The sequence below is a fragment of the Poecilia reticulata genome, chromosome 18 (assembly GCF_904066995.2).
Source record: "Poecilia reticulata chromosome 18, P_reticulata-male-v2, whole genome shotgun sequence".
In the NCBI taxonomy this organism is placed as follows: Eukaryota; Metazoa; Chordata; class Actinopteri; order Cyprinodontiformes; family Poeciliidae; genus Poecilia; species Poecilia reticulata.
In genome coordinates, this window is record NC_088847.1 from 2,045,743 (window position 1) to 2,062,905 (window position 17,163).

A 17,163-nucleotide genomic window follows, 5' to 3' on the forward strand; every position below is an offset into this window, starting at 1 on the left:
CGCTTATACTGAGACTTTGATGCATGCTTTTATTTCCAGCTGCATAGACTATTGTAATGATCTGCTTTCTGGTCTCCCTAAAAAACTTTGCACAGCCTTCAGCTGTTACAAAAATTTGCTGTTTGAGTGCTAACCAAGGCAAGAAGGCAGGCTCACATCACATCTGTTTTAAAATCATTGCATTGGCTCCATGTGTCTCAGGTTTGATTTTAAGATTCTCTTAGTGGTTTTTAAATGTCTTAATGTTCTTGAACCATCTTATCTTGCAGAGCTGCTATTATCTTATGAAGCTCTGCGGACCCTGAGTTCCTCTGGCACTGGACTATTAACAGTTTCAAGAGTCAGAACACACTTATGGTGAGGTTTCTTTCCAGCATTATGGCCCCCGTTAAGGAACGGTCTGCCAGAGAACCTGAGGGCTGCAGAAAATGTTGCTGTCTTTAAGAGCAAGCTCAAGATCCATCTTTTTAACGGTATTGTATTGAATAATTTTTGCTTAATCTGTGCATTTTCCATGCTGTTGTGTGGTTTTCCCTGTGGGGTTGGAGTGGGTAATTATTCGATTTTGTTTGTTTTTATTGATCTGTACAGCACTTTGAGCTTTGAGCTGCTTTCACTATGAAGAGTGCTTTATAAATACAATTGACTGACTGATCTTTTCATCTGAAAATAATCAATCATCAAATAACCTCAAAATTCTTAGGTTCAGAGAAGTAAGAGTAACAAAGAATAATACGTTCGATTAGTTTTATAGTTAAATACTTTTATTTTGAAGTGATGGGTATTGACGGAGCAACGTTGTTGTAAATGATTCAAACTTGATTCAACTTCCTGAAAGATTGACAGCTCGTGCCTCTTTTGCTCGCTGGTGAACGCGGCTCCCGTTGTGCGAAGGAAGCGAGAACAACTGACATCGACAGTCAGTTTTAGTTTTTCACTTTTAAAGAAGTTTAAAACGAGAGTGACTCGGTGTTCATTTTTTTCACGAGCCTGTGGGGTATGAGAGTAGTGCGGCCGCGGCAAGCAAAGTAAGAAAAGAGGCAGACCCGTACGTTTCATGGCTGCTGGGGATGGAGCCCAGCTGCCGGCCACAGTAGCGGCCAGTCGGAGCGTGGAGAAAGCGCTGGAGGAGGCTGCCGCAAGTGGAGCTCTCAACCTATCAAACCGAAAGCTGAAGGAGTTTCCTCGCAGCGCCAGGAACTACGACCTGTCCGACATAACCCATGCAGGTCGGTTGATTTCGTAATCTTTTAATTAGTTTTTTTTGTGTATAATTCAGAAAAAAAGCCAACTCTCGCTGTTATGAGAAGCTTCTTTTGTTTTGTCGCCACCTGCTTCTTTCTTCTAACGGGGAAGGAACGTCCTCCCTCAACCCTCTGCGTTGCACAATACTCTGAAAAAACTTCGCTGATTTTTCAGAGAGATTTTTCGGGATTTTAACCACTGCTTAATTGTTCAAACACAAATATAGTCTTTTAGTGTATTTCAACTTTAGTATACTACTTTTAAGTGCAGCTTATCAATGTTAACGTAATCACTGGGGCAAAATGCGTTGCGTGTCTGCCAGCATCGCCATTAGCATGCAGTTTCCACTAGTTTTAAAAGTTTAATAATGAAGGTTTATAACTGGGAGACCTTATTAACATAGTCGTTGTTTCTTTAACACGCGCTGTTAGCTTTTAAGGAGATCGTAGTGTTCTTTTAAAACAACTTCAGACAGGATATAATGGAGGAAAAACAAGCGAGTTCCTCTTCCTCCCGAAAACAAGTGTAGAAACCCACAGAATTTGGTAGGTTACCTCTACAGTCGCCTCGGAATTCTTCTTTTCAACATATTGTTGCTACTTTTACTCGTTTTTAGTTTTTAACCGTAGTCTCTACTTTTCTCGTTTTGTTTCGACAATTGGTTTCTCTAGTTTAGTTGTCAACATGACAGCCTCAAGTTGACCCTGCTTCTATCTCGTATCTTACCTCCCTGAGAAAGAAGACGGCTCAGGACACAGACGATTAACAGCATTGAGGGAAATTTTAAAGATATTCAGTGGTTAATCTAAAAAAAAAAAAAAAAACGACAACAAAAAATTGGACATTGAATTGTGTTTTTCAAATGCTGGATTTTGTGTAGTATAAAGTTTGTAAAAGAGGAAACTGAAGGAAAAGAACCCTCCAATTCAGTTTTATTGTTATTTAGGTCAATGACGTCACCAGAGGCTTAACATTGGAGCTAATAGGCTGCTGTTAGGCAACGTGCTAAGAAACTGAAAACTGGACAGATTATGACAAAGATTCTGAAAAATTTGAGTTGCATAATGTGTTTGAGCCAGAGTTCCACTCTGAGGATCTCCGTACTTGGATGTATAATGTTGTGGGTGGCAAAGCAAGAGTAAATGGTGACTATGACATTAATCATCCTCTGAGTTTCAAATGTGGTCAAACATGTTCTTTTATGTGTCGTCTGAACTTCTACCTGAATTTTGAAATTGTGTCTGGCAGCATGTTGAAGCACTGTTACATTAATTCTGATTATTTTTCTTGACTTTAGTTCATAATTTTTTAGTTGAGGCGTTGCATGTTTGGACAGTTATTCAATCTGGTCCTGGATGCTGTGCACCTGGAAGAATTTTTGTTTTCTCTTTTTTATTTCCGGACAGTTATGATGTAACTGTGGCAACAAACTATTGTTTTTACAAGTGGGAGGAATTGATTAGCATCTCAAAAGCTCAAATAATACCTGAACTATGACAAAGAAAATCCCAGAGGAGGTGAGAAGGAGGATCATGGATCCAGAGTAGAGAGAGGAGAAAGAAGTTCAAAGCATCTCTTCTTTCCATCATAATGGGCAAGGATTCCAACTCCCACCTAGGCCTCTCACGATAACAAATTTTGCTGGACGATTAATTGTCTAAAAAATTATTGCGATAAACGATAATATTGTTTCAAGACCTTTTGACACTGATGAATAGAAATGACTAATACATGCGATTTCCTGATAAATGCACTTTATTTTCAAAAGAACACATAACACTGGAATTGATAAACTAAATAAACAAAACAACCAAAAACAAAAATAAAATGGATTCTCAGTCTCCATTAACAAAAACGTACTTGAATAAAAACTAAACAACATAAAGCCAAAGTGGAAATAAATACTGCATTCAACCAAGAGTGCAGATTGTGAAGTCTGTATGGAGGCACGTGCAGGGGAGGCTGGGGTTTGGGGCTGCTTGACCACCTGCCCTTTTTGCTCTTTGCCCCAAAGTGCCCTTTTGGTCCAGTTATATATTTATTGTGTTTTATTTTTTTTGTATTATTTTCTAAGCCGTCTTCTGACACATAACATGTACTAAAATTATTTTTATTATTTTTTTGTACAACATAATAAGCCCTCCAGTCACCTTGTTACCTTTACCTGTTATACTATTTTATGTCAACAAATATTAATTGCCTAATGTGAAGGGCAAAAGGAAGTAGTGCTGGATATCAATTAAAATTTCCAAAAATGCTTCGACGGGGTTTCCCCCAGAAAACTTGCTAAGCCCGGTGGTCGGGGTGCCAAGGTGGTCCACCGTGTTTTTGTATTAAGAGATGTTAAGGTGACAGGAAATTTAAAAATATCATTATACGTTACGGAAAAACATCGCCAGTGAAACACTAGTTAAACCCACAACTAGTCTTAAAAACAACAAATCAAATTATACAATTAAAATGAATATCAATTATTTTTACTTCTGTTTAATCCAAATTAAGTCAGCAGCTCCATCAGGTCCCCCAGGGCTTCAGGGGCCCCATATGCTAATATTTTAACACATACAACAGATACATTAATGTAACAATTGTTTATTGAGATCAATGCTGCTAAATTTGATTAAATTTCAGCATACATAAATCGAAAGATTTTAAATTGTTTAACATTAAATGTAAGATTTTAAGGAGCTGGCAAGTTTACTTTGTAAAAGTTCAAAGAACAATATTCATAGTTAGATTCTTTTGTTACCACAGCTACAATCTGATGCTGTGAGTTTAATCTTTAAGTTTGAGCTCTGTTTGCTCACAAATACAATTTAGTAAACTGCAATTATAACTGATTGCTTTTTAGGTTGGCCAATTAAACTACTCCCCCCCTCTCAGATTAAATCCAACACATCTGTTAGAGGTGCTGATGTTTTTAGCAACAAAAGGGGCCCCTAAATCAAATTCAGCTCCAGGCCTCATATAACCTTGGACTGGCCCTACATGATGAGTTAAATCTGCTGCACTACGCAGAGATACGGGAGATTTAACTCAATTCTGCTAATGTGGCTTTAGTAGCTCTTTCACTTCATGTCTGTTGGGTTTTTAATAAGTGCCACAGAAACTATTCTGGTTGGTCGAGTTTATGGGACGAGTTTCTCAGATCTCCGCGCGGCCGGTCACATTAACTCCGTCTAAGTGGATAAAGTATTTGATACGGTTTGATGCATTGTGTAACCAGAAAAATAATACTAAAAACAATAATATAAATAATATAGAATCAACGTGATGCTTTACAGACAGGAGAGCGCGAAAGTTCACTGGGCTGAACCTGCATGATCAGATTAGCGCCACTTCGTTAACTAACACACCGGCCACCCGGGAACACACAGATAAACTTTACCAGCGCAGGCAGAGCCGGGTGCTTGGCAGCTTATTTAGATGGAAAAGCCGCACAAAATTCTTTGTTCACAAATATAAATCATTCTCACTGCTCGCTCAACGCACCTCTGAAAGCGAGACTACAAGTTATTCCTGCAGTTCACGTTGAGCTGCGCAACCAGAGCTAACCAGAGTGGTGTTTAAAGTCCTACCTTGATCAAAAACTCTGGAAAGAATCATAATTCCTCACAGGGGGTTGATGTAACTATCCATACAGGTCAGCCTGTGTCCAGTTTGAGTGAAAGGAGGCGTGCAGGATCCGTGCTGAGGTAAACTTAATCCAGCTGAGGCAACGCGCAGAGGCAAATCACAGAGGTGCCAGCGGTGTGATTGGTCCTGCTTTAAATGCATAAACTATAAACCTATCTTCTATAAACATATCTTTTAGGAATAGATCTGCTCCACCAGTGAAGCGCACAGAGCAACAGAGGTGCTAGCAATCCGGCTTAAAAAAAGAAAAAAAAAAAAAAAAGAAAACCGATTTTTTTAATTTATTTTTTTTATTATTATTTTCCTAAAAACTTGAACAAGAAAGGCTTAGCCTGACTGTGGCGCTAGTAAAGGATGGCGGGCCGCCAGGCCTATAATACACTGGGGGAAACCCTGTGTATTATAGGGTTTCCCCCTATAATACAGTATTTGTAATGTTGAAATGGGTCAGAGGGACCCATTTCAACTCACAATCAAATTTGATGGTTTTTCGATTCAGTCAAGGATATTGCACCATCAAAATTTTACTTGGAAGGTTAATCAGTGAAAGAAGATGCATATTGGGGGCAGTTCTCCTGGATTGCCCGGGATGGTGGTCCACCTATTTAAAAAGGGAGGATACAGAGTATGCTCCAACTACAGAGGGTTCTTAGGCCTCCCTGGTAATGTCTATTCAGTGGTTCTGGATTAATCAAATCTAAGATTCAGGAAGAGCAGTGTGGTTTTCGTCTTGGTCATGGAACACTAGACTAGCACTACACCCTCAGCAGGGTCCTGGAGGGTTCTGGGAGTTTCCCCAAGGAATCTACATGTGCATTGTGGATGTGGAGGAGATCCGTTTTGTTGGTCTTAGGATCGCATCTCTGCTTTTTGCAGATGATGTGGTCCTATTGGCTTCATCAGGCCGTGATCTACAGGTTTAGTTCCAAGTACAACTGTGGTCATGGATGGAAAAATGGAGTGAGAAATCGACGGGTGGATTGGTGCAGCGTACGCAGTGAAGCATGTACTGCTTTTCATTGTAAACAGTAAATGGCTTTCCATTATGGTTGAGCAATATGCAACATTTTCTCAGTTGTACCAGTCTGCCCTGGTGAAGAGAGAGCTGAGTCAAAAGACGAAGCTCTAAATTTACTGGCCAATCTACAACCCTTCCCTCATTTATGGTCATGAGATTTAGGTCATCACCGAAAGAACAAGATCACAGATAAAAGAGGCTAAAATGTTTTTTCTCTGGGCTCTCCTGTAGAGAGAGGGTAAGAAGCTCAGTCATCCGGGAGGGACTCAGAGTAGAGCCGCTGCTCCTTCACGTTGAGAGGAGCCAGTTGAGGCTCGGGCATCTGGGTAGGATGCCCGAGCCACCTAAATAAATAAATCACCCTTAGATAAAAAAAACCCCAAAACAAAATAAACAACCAGCCAGTGAAGGACATAGCATATTATCGAGGATTGATGAATCCGTCCAATTGCCCAACCTTGCATTGCAAGCAATAAGCAGAGATGGAAAAAAAAAAGTCAGTTGTGGGTTTGTTTCCATGGCTCAATGTTTAATTTGCAGATATGTTTTGTTAGGGTTAAGGATTATATGCCATTTTATTATTTATGTGTAGTTAAATGTTAGTGTAGTTATAAAGTGTTCATTACCGAAACATTCTTATTCATTACCGACAAACGTTTTTTCATTACCGTTAGCTCATTTTATGATAATTGATTTAGATTAAATAAAGGAATTACATGATCATCTTAATTTCTCAATGAAATGGTCAAACTCTTTATATTATGGTTGTGTTGTTTTTTCATTTCAATGATTTAACACAAAATTGGAACCAAAATTGATTTAAAAAATTGTATTCATGTTACGGTAATGAAAGAATTGTTTACATTAAAATAATAAATTTTGTTATTAATGACTATTCTTTGTTGGTACCTTCTCCTTTGTGAACACTTCAGTGTTCAGTCCTTGGTGTCCAAAAAATGTTACATTCATGTATCTGTGGTCTGTGTTAAAATATTAGCATTTATGGGGCCCCTGAAGCCCTGCGGGGCCTGATGGAGCAGCTGACTTAATTTGGATTAAACAAAAGTAAAAATAATTGATATTCATTTTAATTGTATATTTTGATTTGTTGTTTTTAAGACTAGATGTGGGTTTAAGTAGTGTTTCACTGGTGATGTTTTCCCGTAACGTATAATTACCGAGTGATATTTTTAAATTTCCTTTCACCTTAACATCTTTTAATACAACAACTTCGGTGGTCGGGGTGCCGAAGCACCATCACCACCGGGGTTAGCAAGTTTTCTGGGGGAAACTCTGTATTTGTAATGCTGATCTGCTGAAAACAGGCATGAGCTGGTCCAGTGAGAGCAGACATCTGCTTAGAAGGCACCAGAAAGCCCTTAGGATGCTAATTATGTACACTTTAAATTAATATGTTCTGTAGTTAATTAATATTACCTGCAATGTTGCTTCATCTGCTCTGGTGTCTGTAAATTCAGATTATGTTAAACAAATAATCAACCTTTAAATTTAATAGAGGTTTCACAAACTCAAAGAATTGAAGTACTGTTTGTACTGAGCTGCAGCAACGTTTAAGAATCCAGAGATCAAGATTTTTTTTTAAAGTCCCCAAAAAGTACATAGCCAAGTTTATGTTAAATATAATGTTATTATATTTACATAGACTCAGTTGAAGCAGCTGAGGGAACTTAACAGATTGAGTTGTCTGTTGAAATCATGTCAGAATATGTTTCCAGTGACTTGCAGAAACTATTTCACAGTACGGAGAACTGGTGCAGGCAGTCGATACTGTTTGGTTTTCTTTGCTGCTTATTAGCAGGACCAGAAATGTGTTCTCACTAAAAACCAGGAAGATGGAGCACATCACCCAGTCCTTCCAATGGCTCCCTGTAACTCGGAGAAGAAACTTTAAAATACTGTTGTTAGTTTATAAATCACTCAATGGTTTTTCTTTAATAGGCAGTTAAATATTAGCTACTGTATTTTATCAACCTTACAAACTTCTCAGGTCTTCTGGCTCTGGTCTGCTCTACATTTAGAACCAGAACCAAACATGGAGAAACACCATTCAACTTCTATGCACCACAAATCTGGAACAAACTTAAAACTGCAGTAACACTGAGAACCTTTAAATCAAGACTAAAATCCCACCTGCTGCTTTTGAAACACGATGACATATTAATCAACATTTTGATGTAATCACACTTGACAAATTGTAATGCTTCAATTGTTAACTGTGTTCTGTTTCTTTGTATTTTTTATTTTTATGATGTAAAGCACTTTGAACTACCTTTTTGCTGAAATGTGCTTTACAAATAAACTTGATTGATGGAAATTATCTCTGATATAGCTGTAGTGTGGCTGGTCAACACAAGTTGAATGTGTATGTCTCTAGTGGGGCTGACACAGTAAATCAAATTAATCATGATGAATCAAAATAATTGGCAACTAAATTTAGTAATCGATTAATTATTAACTGGAGTATACAGGCCCAAAAAAGCCATTTGTTGAAAGAACAATATAATTAGAGGTGTAGCTAGGCTACAGAAATATACATTTTCCACTTGAGATAAAATCACCTTTGTCTGTAAATCTGTTCTATCCAGAAAAAGATATTTTTGGGTAGAAAAAATGCTAATATTTTAACAAAGAGCACAGATAATCTCAATTAACAAATGTTACATTTATTTATCAATGCTTTTAAATTTGATTTAATGGTTTCAGCATACATTAAAATATTTTCAATTGTTTAACCTTTAAATGTAACACTTTAAGGGGCTGGCAAGTTTACTTTGTAAAAGTTCAAATCTTTATGGTTAGATTGTTTTATAGCACAGCCACAGTCTGATGCTATGAGTTTAATCTTTGAGTTTGAGCTCTGTTTCTTCACAAATACAAATTAGTAACTGCAATTATAACTTATTGCTTTTTAGTTTGCCAATTATTGCCAATTAAACTACTCCCCCTTTCCCAGATTTCACTAAATCTAACAAAGAAGCTGTTAGAGGAGCTGATTGTTTTAGCAGCAAGAGGAGCCCCTGGGTCAAATTCTGCTCCAGGCCTTATACAGCCTTGGACCGGCCCTGTATAATGTACTAAATGTGCTGCACTGCGCGCAGAGATGCGCAACAAACGGGAGATTTTATTTAATGCTGGTAATGCGACTTTAGTAGCTCTTTAATTTTGTTTTTAATAAGTGTTACAGAAACTGTAAAGTAAAAGCATGGTGGGCCACCAGGCTTACAGTACACTGGGGGAAACACTGGATTTAGTTTTTCTTCTTCCACATAATGAAGAATCAACTTGTGCACTTTCTTGAGATAATGATATCCTGCCAGCTGCTCTGAGCTGAGGAGGAGGCTGAGCTTAATGAGGTGTAGCAGAAAATGTGCTCTTCCTGCAGTTTCTACTGAAGCTGTGGCATATGAGATATGGAATTTCATTTTCAATTACAGAGCCAATTATTGGATGACTCCTGTTTTCAAACTCAAGTTGCTGTGACTGTTAATATAAGCTATATTTAATATTTATACTAATGCTGGGCGAATAAATTCAGTTTTTTATTCCAAATTCAATTTCTAATTTTAATAACTTTTTCCCTCACTATTTTTCCTTAAAAGAAAATTGAAAATCACAGAAAATATCTTCAAAAGCTTTTAAGATGTATATATTTTTCAATAATTTCTTCTGTGAGTTGACCTGAACTCAGTTGAAATAATAAATAATAATAAACACATGCTTGTCAAACAAGAGTGTGGTTCTTGGGTAGGTTAGTATCACTTTTGGAAACACAAGAAATGCATTGGTGGGGAAAAAAATCCAGATATTCCTAAAAAATTAAAAAATTAAAATAATCAATAAAAACTATTTATTGCCCAGCCCTAAGTTGTGCTATGTATTTTTTTTTTACTCTTGACCAGCTTAGCAATAATTAATCTTCTCCAGATATGCAAATTTTAGATATTTGAACATAAGCAGACAGGATTTTTTTTTCTTTTCTGTAAAATGTATTTACTTCTTACATGCAGCTGGTCTGTAAGAGGCCTGTCATAATGATGCTTTACAGAAAAAGTGTGTTTTTGTTATTTGATTGAGATAAGACGAAACCAGCAGAGGTTTAGTAGACATCATGCCCCATCCCCAAAAGGAGCAGCTCCTGTCTGAGATCAAAGGTTCTCACACATGTATGCACATGTGCACGCACGCACACTCACACTCACACTCACACTCACACAAAATGGAGCCTTGGCTCACCTCTTCCTTCGTGTTTCCCGGTAGCCCAGAGCGGAGGGAAACAAAGCTTCACCATTGTAGGATGTGTGTACCTTGTGGACCCAGGGGCATCGTGTTGTTGCACGCTGCGATCTGATGAATGTTCTCAGCTCACTCTGGGGGGCAAATGCTTTCATTACTGGCTCTGTGTGGAACTGTGGGGTTTTTATTGGGGGTCTGTAATTAAAGCCTTAATGTAAACCAAATTTACATTAAAAATTGATTCTTGCATTAAGAATATCTTTGAAGCTCACTTGTATATGAAGAAATACACAAATAAGAAATTTGAGTGTATTTACAATCATTTCACACCTACTCTAACCCCTGGTTTCAGCCCCTTTGTGTTCATTGCTAAATAAATTTAACAATTTATTCCTAAAAAATTCCATCCATCCATCCATTTTCTTCCGCTTCATCCGGGATCGGGTCACAAGGGCAGCAGCTTCAGAAGGGAGGCCCAGACTTTGTTCTCCCCAGCCACTTCTTCCAGCTCCTCGGGGGGGGGGGGGAACCCCTAGGCGTTCCCAGGCCAGCTGAGAAACATAGTTCCTCCAGCGTGTCCTGGGTCTTCTCTGGGACCTCCTCCTGGTGGGATGTGCCTGGAACACCTCACCAGGGAGGTGTCCAGGAGGCATCCTGACCAGATGCCCCATGACACCTCAACTGACTCCTCTTGACGTGAAGGAGCAGTGGCTCTACTCTGAGTCCCTTCCGGATGACTGAGCTTCTCACCCTATCTCTAAGGGAGAACCCAGCCACCATGCGGAGGAAACCCATTTCGGCCGCTTGTATCCGTGATCTCGTTCTTTCGGTCATGACCATAGATGAGGGTGGGAACGTAGATCGAACGGTAAATCGAGAGCTTTGCTTTTTGACTCAGCTCTCTCTTCACCACGATGGACCGGAACAGTGCCCGCTTCACGGCAGACGCTGCGCTAATCTGCCTGTTGATCTCCCGCTCCATTCTTCCCTCATTTGTGAACAAGATCCCAAGATACTTAATCTCCTCCTCTTGGGGTAGGACACGCTCCCAAACCCGGAGAAGACACTCTACCCTTTTCCGGCTCAAGACCATGGCCTCGGATTTGGAGGCACTGATTCTCATTCCGGCCGCTTCACACTTGGCTGCGAACCGCTCCAGTGAGAGCTGCATATCACGACTTGATGAAGCCAATAGGACCACATCATCCGCAAAAAGCAGAGATGCGACCCTAAGGACACCAAAACGGATCCCCTCAACACCTCGGCTGCGCCTAGAAATTCTGTCCATAAAAGTAATGAACAGAATCGGTGACAAAAGGCAACCTTGGCGGAGTCCAACTCTCACCAGAAACGAGCCAGATTTACTGCTGGCAATGCGGACCAGACGCTGACCCCGGTCATACAGGAACCTGACAGCCCATATCAAAGGGCCCGGTACCCCATACTCCCGGAGAACCCCCCATATAGCTCCCCAAGGGACACGGTCGATCGCCTTCTCCAAGTCCACAAAACACATGTAGACCGGTTGGGCGAACTCCCATGCACCCTCCAGGACCCTGCTGAGGGTGTAGAGCTGGTCCAGTGTTCCATGACCAACAACAGTCATACAACAGTTGTTCCATGTCGTATATTTATTTAGACTATATAAAATGTCGTCTAGTTCCAATGTTAAATGTTGATTAGAATTTAAAGTTTGATCATTGAGAATGTGTTCTTGCATTTTTCAGGCCATTATCATTACATAAAAATGTTTTCAAGACAATATTATCTTTTATCGCAATAACTTCTGGGACAATTTATCATCCAGCAAAATTTCTTATGGTGTTGGGTAGAGATGTGCCAATCGATCGGCCACCGATCATCATTGGCCGATTTCCGTGAAAAAGTGTATGATCTCTAAGCCACCATAAGGGATTGGTAAAGCCCATAATTATGCCTTGCCTGTCTTCCTACTGAAAGAGTATGTCATAGGAATGACAGGTGGCTTGAGCCATCAGTTGGCTGGGAAATTTAAAGCAAAACAAGAGCACAATTTCTTGCCAGTAAATCACATTACACAAATGAGGTTTGAGCCTATTTTCTAGACTTATAGAATAAATGTTTGAAGGAGTTAAAATGTTAGATAAAATGTTAAGAATGTATGTAGTACAGGAAGGCTAATGTCCACTAGTTCTAACTGTACCTATTTTATAGTGCGAGTGACACACTCTATGGTGACAGAAACAAGCAGCTAAACAAATGGGAAATGGTTAAAGTGAAGATAAATCACATTGAGACCATTAATTTGAAAAATGTTGCATTTTTACATATGTAATAATAATCACACATGTTTACCATTTTTCTTGTCAAAAGAAAAATATTTAGCCCACTATAGAGATCATAACAACATATCAACAGAATATGTAATTTAAGTATTTAAAGCTGATGACAAAACAAAAGCTCAAAGATTTATGTCTAAATTTAGGCTGTCTGTATGTGAAGTAACCCGAATATTCTCAATTTAGAAGTACTCAGGGAGGAAGATGCAATACAGCATGAAGGCAGATATTACTATACAGGTCCTTCTAAAATAATTAGCATATTGTGATAAAGTTCATTATTTTCCATAATGTAATGATAAAAATTAAACTGTCATATATTTTAGATTCATTGCACACCAACTGAAATATGGCAAGTCTTTTATTGTTTTAATACTGATGATTTTGGCATACAGCTCATGAAAACCCAAAATCCCTGTCTCAAAAAATTAGCATATTTCATCCGACCAATAAAATAAATGTGTTTTAATACCAAAAAAGTCAACCTTCAAATAATTATGTTCAGTTATGCACTCAATACTTGGTCAGGAATCCTTTTACAGCCTCCAATACGGCATGGCATGGAGGCAATCAGCCTGTGGCACTGCTGAGGTGTTATGGAGGCCCAGGATGCTTCGATAGCGGCCTTAAGCTCATCCAGAGTTTTGGGTCTTGCGTCTCTCAACTTTCTCTTCACAATATCCCACAGATTCTCTATGGGGTTCAGGTCAGGAGAGTTGGCAGGCCAATTGAGCACAGTAATACCATGGTCAGTAATACCAGTGGTTTTGGCACTGTGAGCAGGTGCCAGGTTGTGCTGAAAAATGAAATCTTCATCTCCATAAAGTTTTTCAGCAGATGGAAGCATGAAGTGCACCAAAATCTCCTGATAGCTGCTGCATTGACCCTGCCCTTGATAAAACACAGTGGACCAACACCAGCAGCTGACATGGCTCCTCAGACCATCACTGACTGTGGGTACTTGACACTGAACTTCTGGCCTTTTGGCATTTCCTTCTCCCCAGTCTTCCTCCAGACTCTGGTACCTTGATTTCCGAATGACATGCAAAATTTGCTTTCATCCGAAAAAAGTACTTTGGACCACTGAGCAACAGTCCAGTGCTGCTTCTCTGTAGCCCAGGTCAGGCGCTTCTGCCGTGCCGTTTCTGGTTCAAAAGTGGCTTGACCTGGGGAATGCGGCACCTGTAGCCCATTTCCTGCACACGCCTGTGCACGGTGGCTCTGGATGTTTCTACTCCAGACTCAGTCCACTGCTTCCGCAGATCCCCCAAGGTCTGGAATTGGCCCTTCTCCACAATCTTCCTCAGGGTCCGGTCACCTCTTCTCGTTGTGCAGCGTTTTCTGCCACACTTTTTCCTTCCCACAGACTTCCCACTGAGGTGCCTTGATACAGCACTCTGGGAACAGCCTATTCGTTCAGAAATTTCTTTCTGTGTCTTACCCAAGAGGCCATCATTGACACCCTCTTGCTTGAGGGTGTCAATGATGGCCTGACAGCAGTCAGGTCGGCAGTCTTACCCATGATTGCGGTTTTGTGTAATGAACCAGGCTGGGAGTTTTTAAAGCCTCAGGAATCTTTTGCAGGTGTTTAGAGTTACTTCGTTGATTCAGATGATGAGGTTAACGGCTCGTTCAGAGAACCTTTTCATGATATGCTAATTTTCTGAGACAGGGATTTTGGGTTTTCATGAGCTGTATGCCAAAATCATCAGTATAAAAACAATAAAAGACCTGAAATATTTCAGTTGGTGTGCAATGAATCTAAAATATATGACAGTTTAATTTTTATCATTACGTTATGGAAAATAATGAACTTCATCACAATATGCAAATTGTTTGAGAAGGACCTGTATATTTATTAGTTCCTATTTTATTACCAGAGGTGCTGGGCACAGAAAACGTTTAAATCAGTGTTTCTCAACCTTTTTTGGGCCAGCGCCCCCCTAGCCTTTATCCAGGTCCCTCACCGCCCTCCACCAAAGAATTTGCAGGCTACTTTGCACTGACCATTATTTCATCATTAATATTACTATCACTATTGTAGATGTTTTGATTTTTATGCTTGTTTCTGTATTTATCATCAAAAATAATTTCCCAGAGAACAAAAAAGCCATGGGAATAGAAATTATTTTCACAGGTGTCTACGAAAAATGCAATGAACATTCAAGTTAAAATTGGTAGGCCTAACAGCAGCCAATAAGAGTGGAAAAAAATTATTATTTTGTGCCATTTTCTAATAGTTAAATATTACACAAAATGAGCAGATAAAAGATGTTCAACATGCCAGTTTAAACTTTGAACTATTTGCAAAACGTCTGAGCTCTGCAACATTAAAACATGGATAGAACTGTAACTACATTAATCATAGCTCTTCTTCTCTTCAGTGTTTGTCAGTGTCTGGTGGTGCAGCTCTGTGCTGCCTTCAGGAGAATGGGACATCAGAGTATCATCCATAAAACTTCACTCCCATGGCATTTATTGTGCAAACCAGAGCTTTCAGTGGAAAAACAAAAGTTCCAGGTCCTTTTAATGCCATACAAATATGAGACAGAAACATGGATTATATCTTTATATAGACCTGTCTATTGATTTATAGATTAATAGTTTTACTGGACAGAAATGACAAAGAACAAATCTGGTTCTTAATCAAATCCTAATGAGTCAAATTGAAAGTGTCATGGAGTCATCAGTCTCATGACATTAACACTGGCATGAAAAATAATATTGAAGAAATAAATATATCAAATCTAATTAAAAAGATAAATAAGTGATCGGTTCTTTACTATTATTGTCCGCAAGATATATTTATTCTCAGTACTAGATGTGGTCTCAACAAACCCATGACATTTTAACAATATTATTTTACCTTTTATCTGGAAATAGTGTCTGTTTATTCTTGCCATTCTGTCCTCTGTATTAATTATTGCTCAAAAGGTCTTGGCATACCAGTTTATTCTTCTGTATTTACTTTAGTTTCTTAGTTTATTCTTGCATTTTGTTCTTCATTCATTTCCATTTAGTTTCCTTTGATTAGTTTTATCCTCTCTTGGTTTATTGCTATGTCCACTTTAGTTTCTTTCCTGTTGCTAGATTTATTTTATAATTTATCCATTATAAGACGAATATAAGACGAATAATCTTCACTGATCGCCTGATCGTCATGATTTGTTTCACATCATGAGTTGCTTTTTCACTGTTCAGCGTCAGATTCTCTGTTTTTATGCCATAATTCACATCTAGTTCGTCGCTCCGTTTTATGTCCCGCTTCTCCTGTTTCAGAGTTTTGTGCAATGTGCGCGTCGTTTTTTATTTAAGCCCCTAAGGTGCAGGGCGGTCAGGAAGAGTATCGATGGGGAAAAGGCAGACTGACATAAACCTTTTAAAACAACGGAAACAATTTCTGCATTCTGATTATTGAAATTTAAAAGTGCTCTGTTGTTCTATCACCCCCGTTTCATACCGGACCACTTACAGCACCGTGTTAACGCTATAAAATGAACGCTCTCTATCGTGGTATCACCCATGGAGGGATTTCTTTATTTCTTTATTTAAATGGGTTTATTTTTCAGAGGGATAAACAGTGAGGGTATCGTGATTTTAGCTACCAGTAGCAGGAGAATGGAGCTGCGCCAAGAAGCTAACAGAAGCTAACAAACACTGAATAGAAGAAGAGCTGCCATCGATACAGTTGCAGCCAAGCATAAACCAACAATACAGTTTTACCAAGTTGCTCAAAGGCTAAACTGGCATAATTGTGCATTTAAGGTATAAAGTTTACCTTCGACTAACACCCCCCAAAGGCATCCCAGCACCCCCCTTTTGTAAAAATGTCCGCCAGCGCCCCCTGCCGTCCTCTGAACGCCCCCTGGGGGGCGGTACCGCCCACGTTGAAGAACAGCTAGTTTAAATGGAAGTTTTGTTTGTCCAGCATACAGGGAGTGGGAATAGTTGCTACATGGGATCATGTTGCAACTGTGGTGACAAAATATGTTTTGTCACCACTATATGAGTGCGGGGATGCCAGAGACTCATGTTGTTGAGAACAGATTGGGTTTTGGACAGCCACACGCTATACTCACCACATCTGAGAGGCCCAACAGCTGACGTGGGTGAATAATGAGGAGGGTGTGGAAGGGGGAGAAAGGTCTTTGTCATGTTTGTTTTCTTATTAAACTCAGGCTGCAAAAACTCCATTGTTTTTGTATTCTTTGTGTTTCTTTTTATAATTGATGGCTGCCTTTTATTAGAGCTAAATAAATAATAGGACTGTGTAATATCGATTTTGCTATATATATCGATATTTTCTTTCCTAGAAAAAAAATCAATATTCATCCGCAAGTGAATATTGTATCGTAACATCCAACTATCACCTTGCTCACTCACCGCTTGCTTCGCCAGGAGAGTGACTAGGTCATCAGGCTTAAAGTGATTCCTTCAGATGTTAAGTGTCAAGGTTAAAAAAGTATCAAACTATTCAGAGCAGGGTACTCGGTGCACTTTATTTACTTTACAAATGCATGTAAGCTACAGTTTGTACTGTTTCAATTAAAAGAAACATGTTTTCTCACCACTTCTTTTATTCATTTTGTCCAGCTGTCGACTTTAAGTCTGTGTCCATGTCCAATCAGAGCCAGGTATTGTGAAGTTGGTGCTTTTAATCAGTTTTCAGTTAAATTAATTCAATCCAACTCT

General features: G+C 39.2%; 1 protein-coding gene across 2 annotated transcripts in view; it reads left to right on the forward strand.

The window, feature by feature from the left end:
* The first annotated feature begins 815 nt into the window (after positions 1 to 815).
* The window catches only part of lrch4 (leucine-rich repeats and calponin homology (CH) domain containing 4), a 79,219-nt gene continuing 62,871 nt past the window's right edge, over positions 816 to 17,163 (forward strand). For both annotated transcript variants that reach the window (XM_008434913.3, XM_008434911.3), the window contains exon 1: positions 816 to 1,229. In XM_008434913.3, coding sequence (XP_008433135.1) covers positions 1,058 to 1,229 — 172 coding nt within the window. In that variant the 5' untranslated portion in view covers positions 816 to 1,057. The remainder of the gene's footprint in view (positions 1,230 to 17,163) is intronic.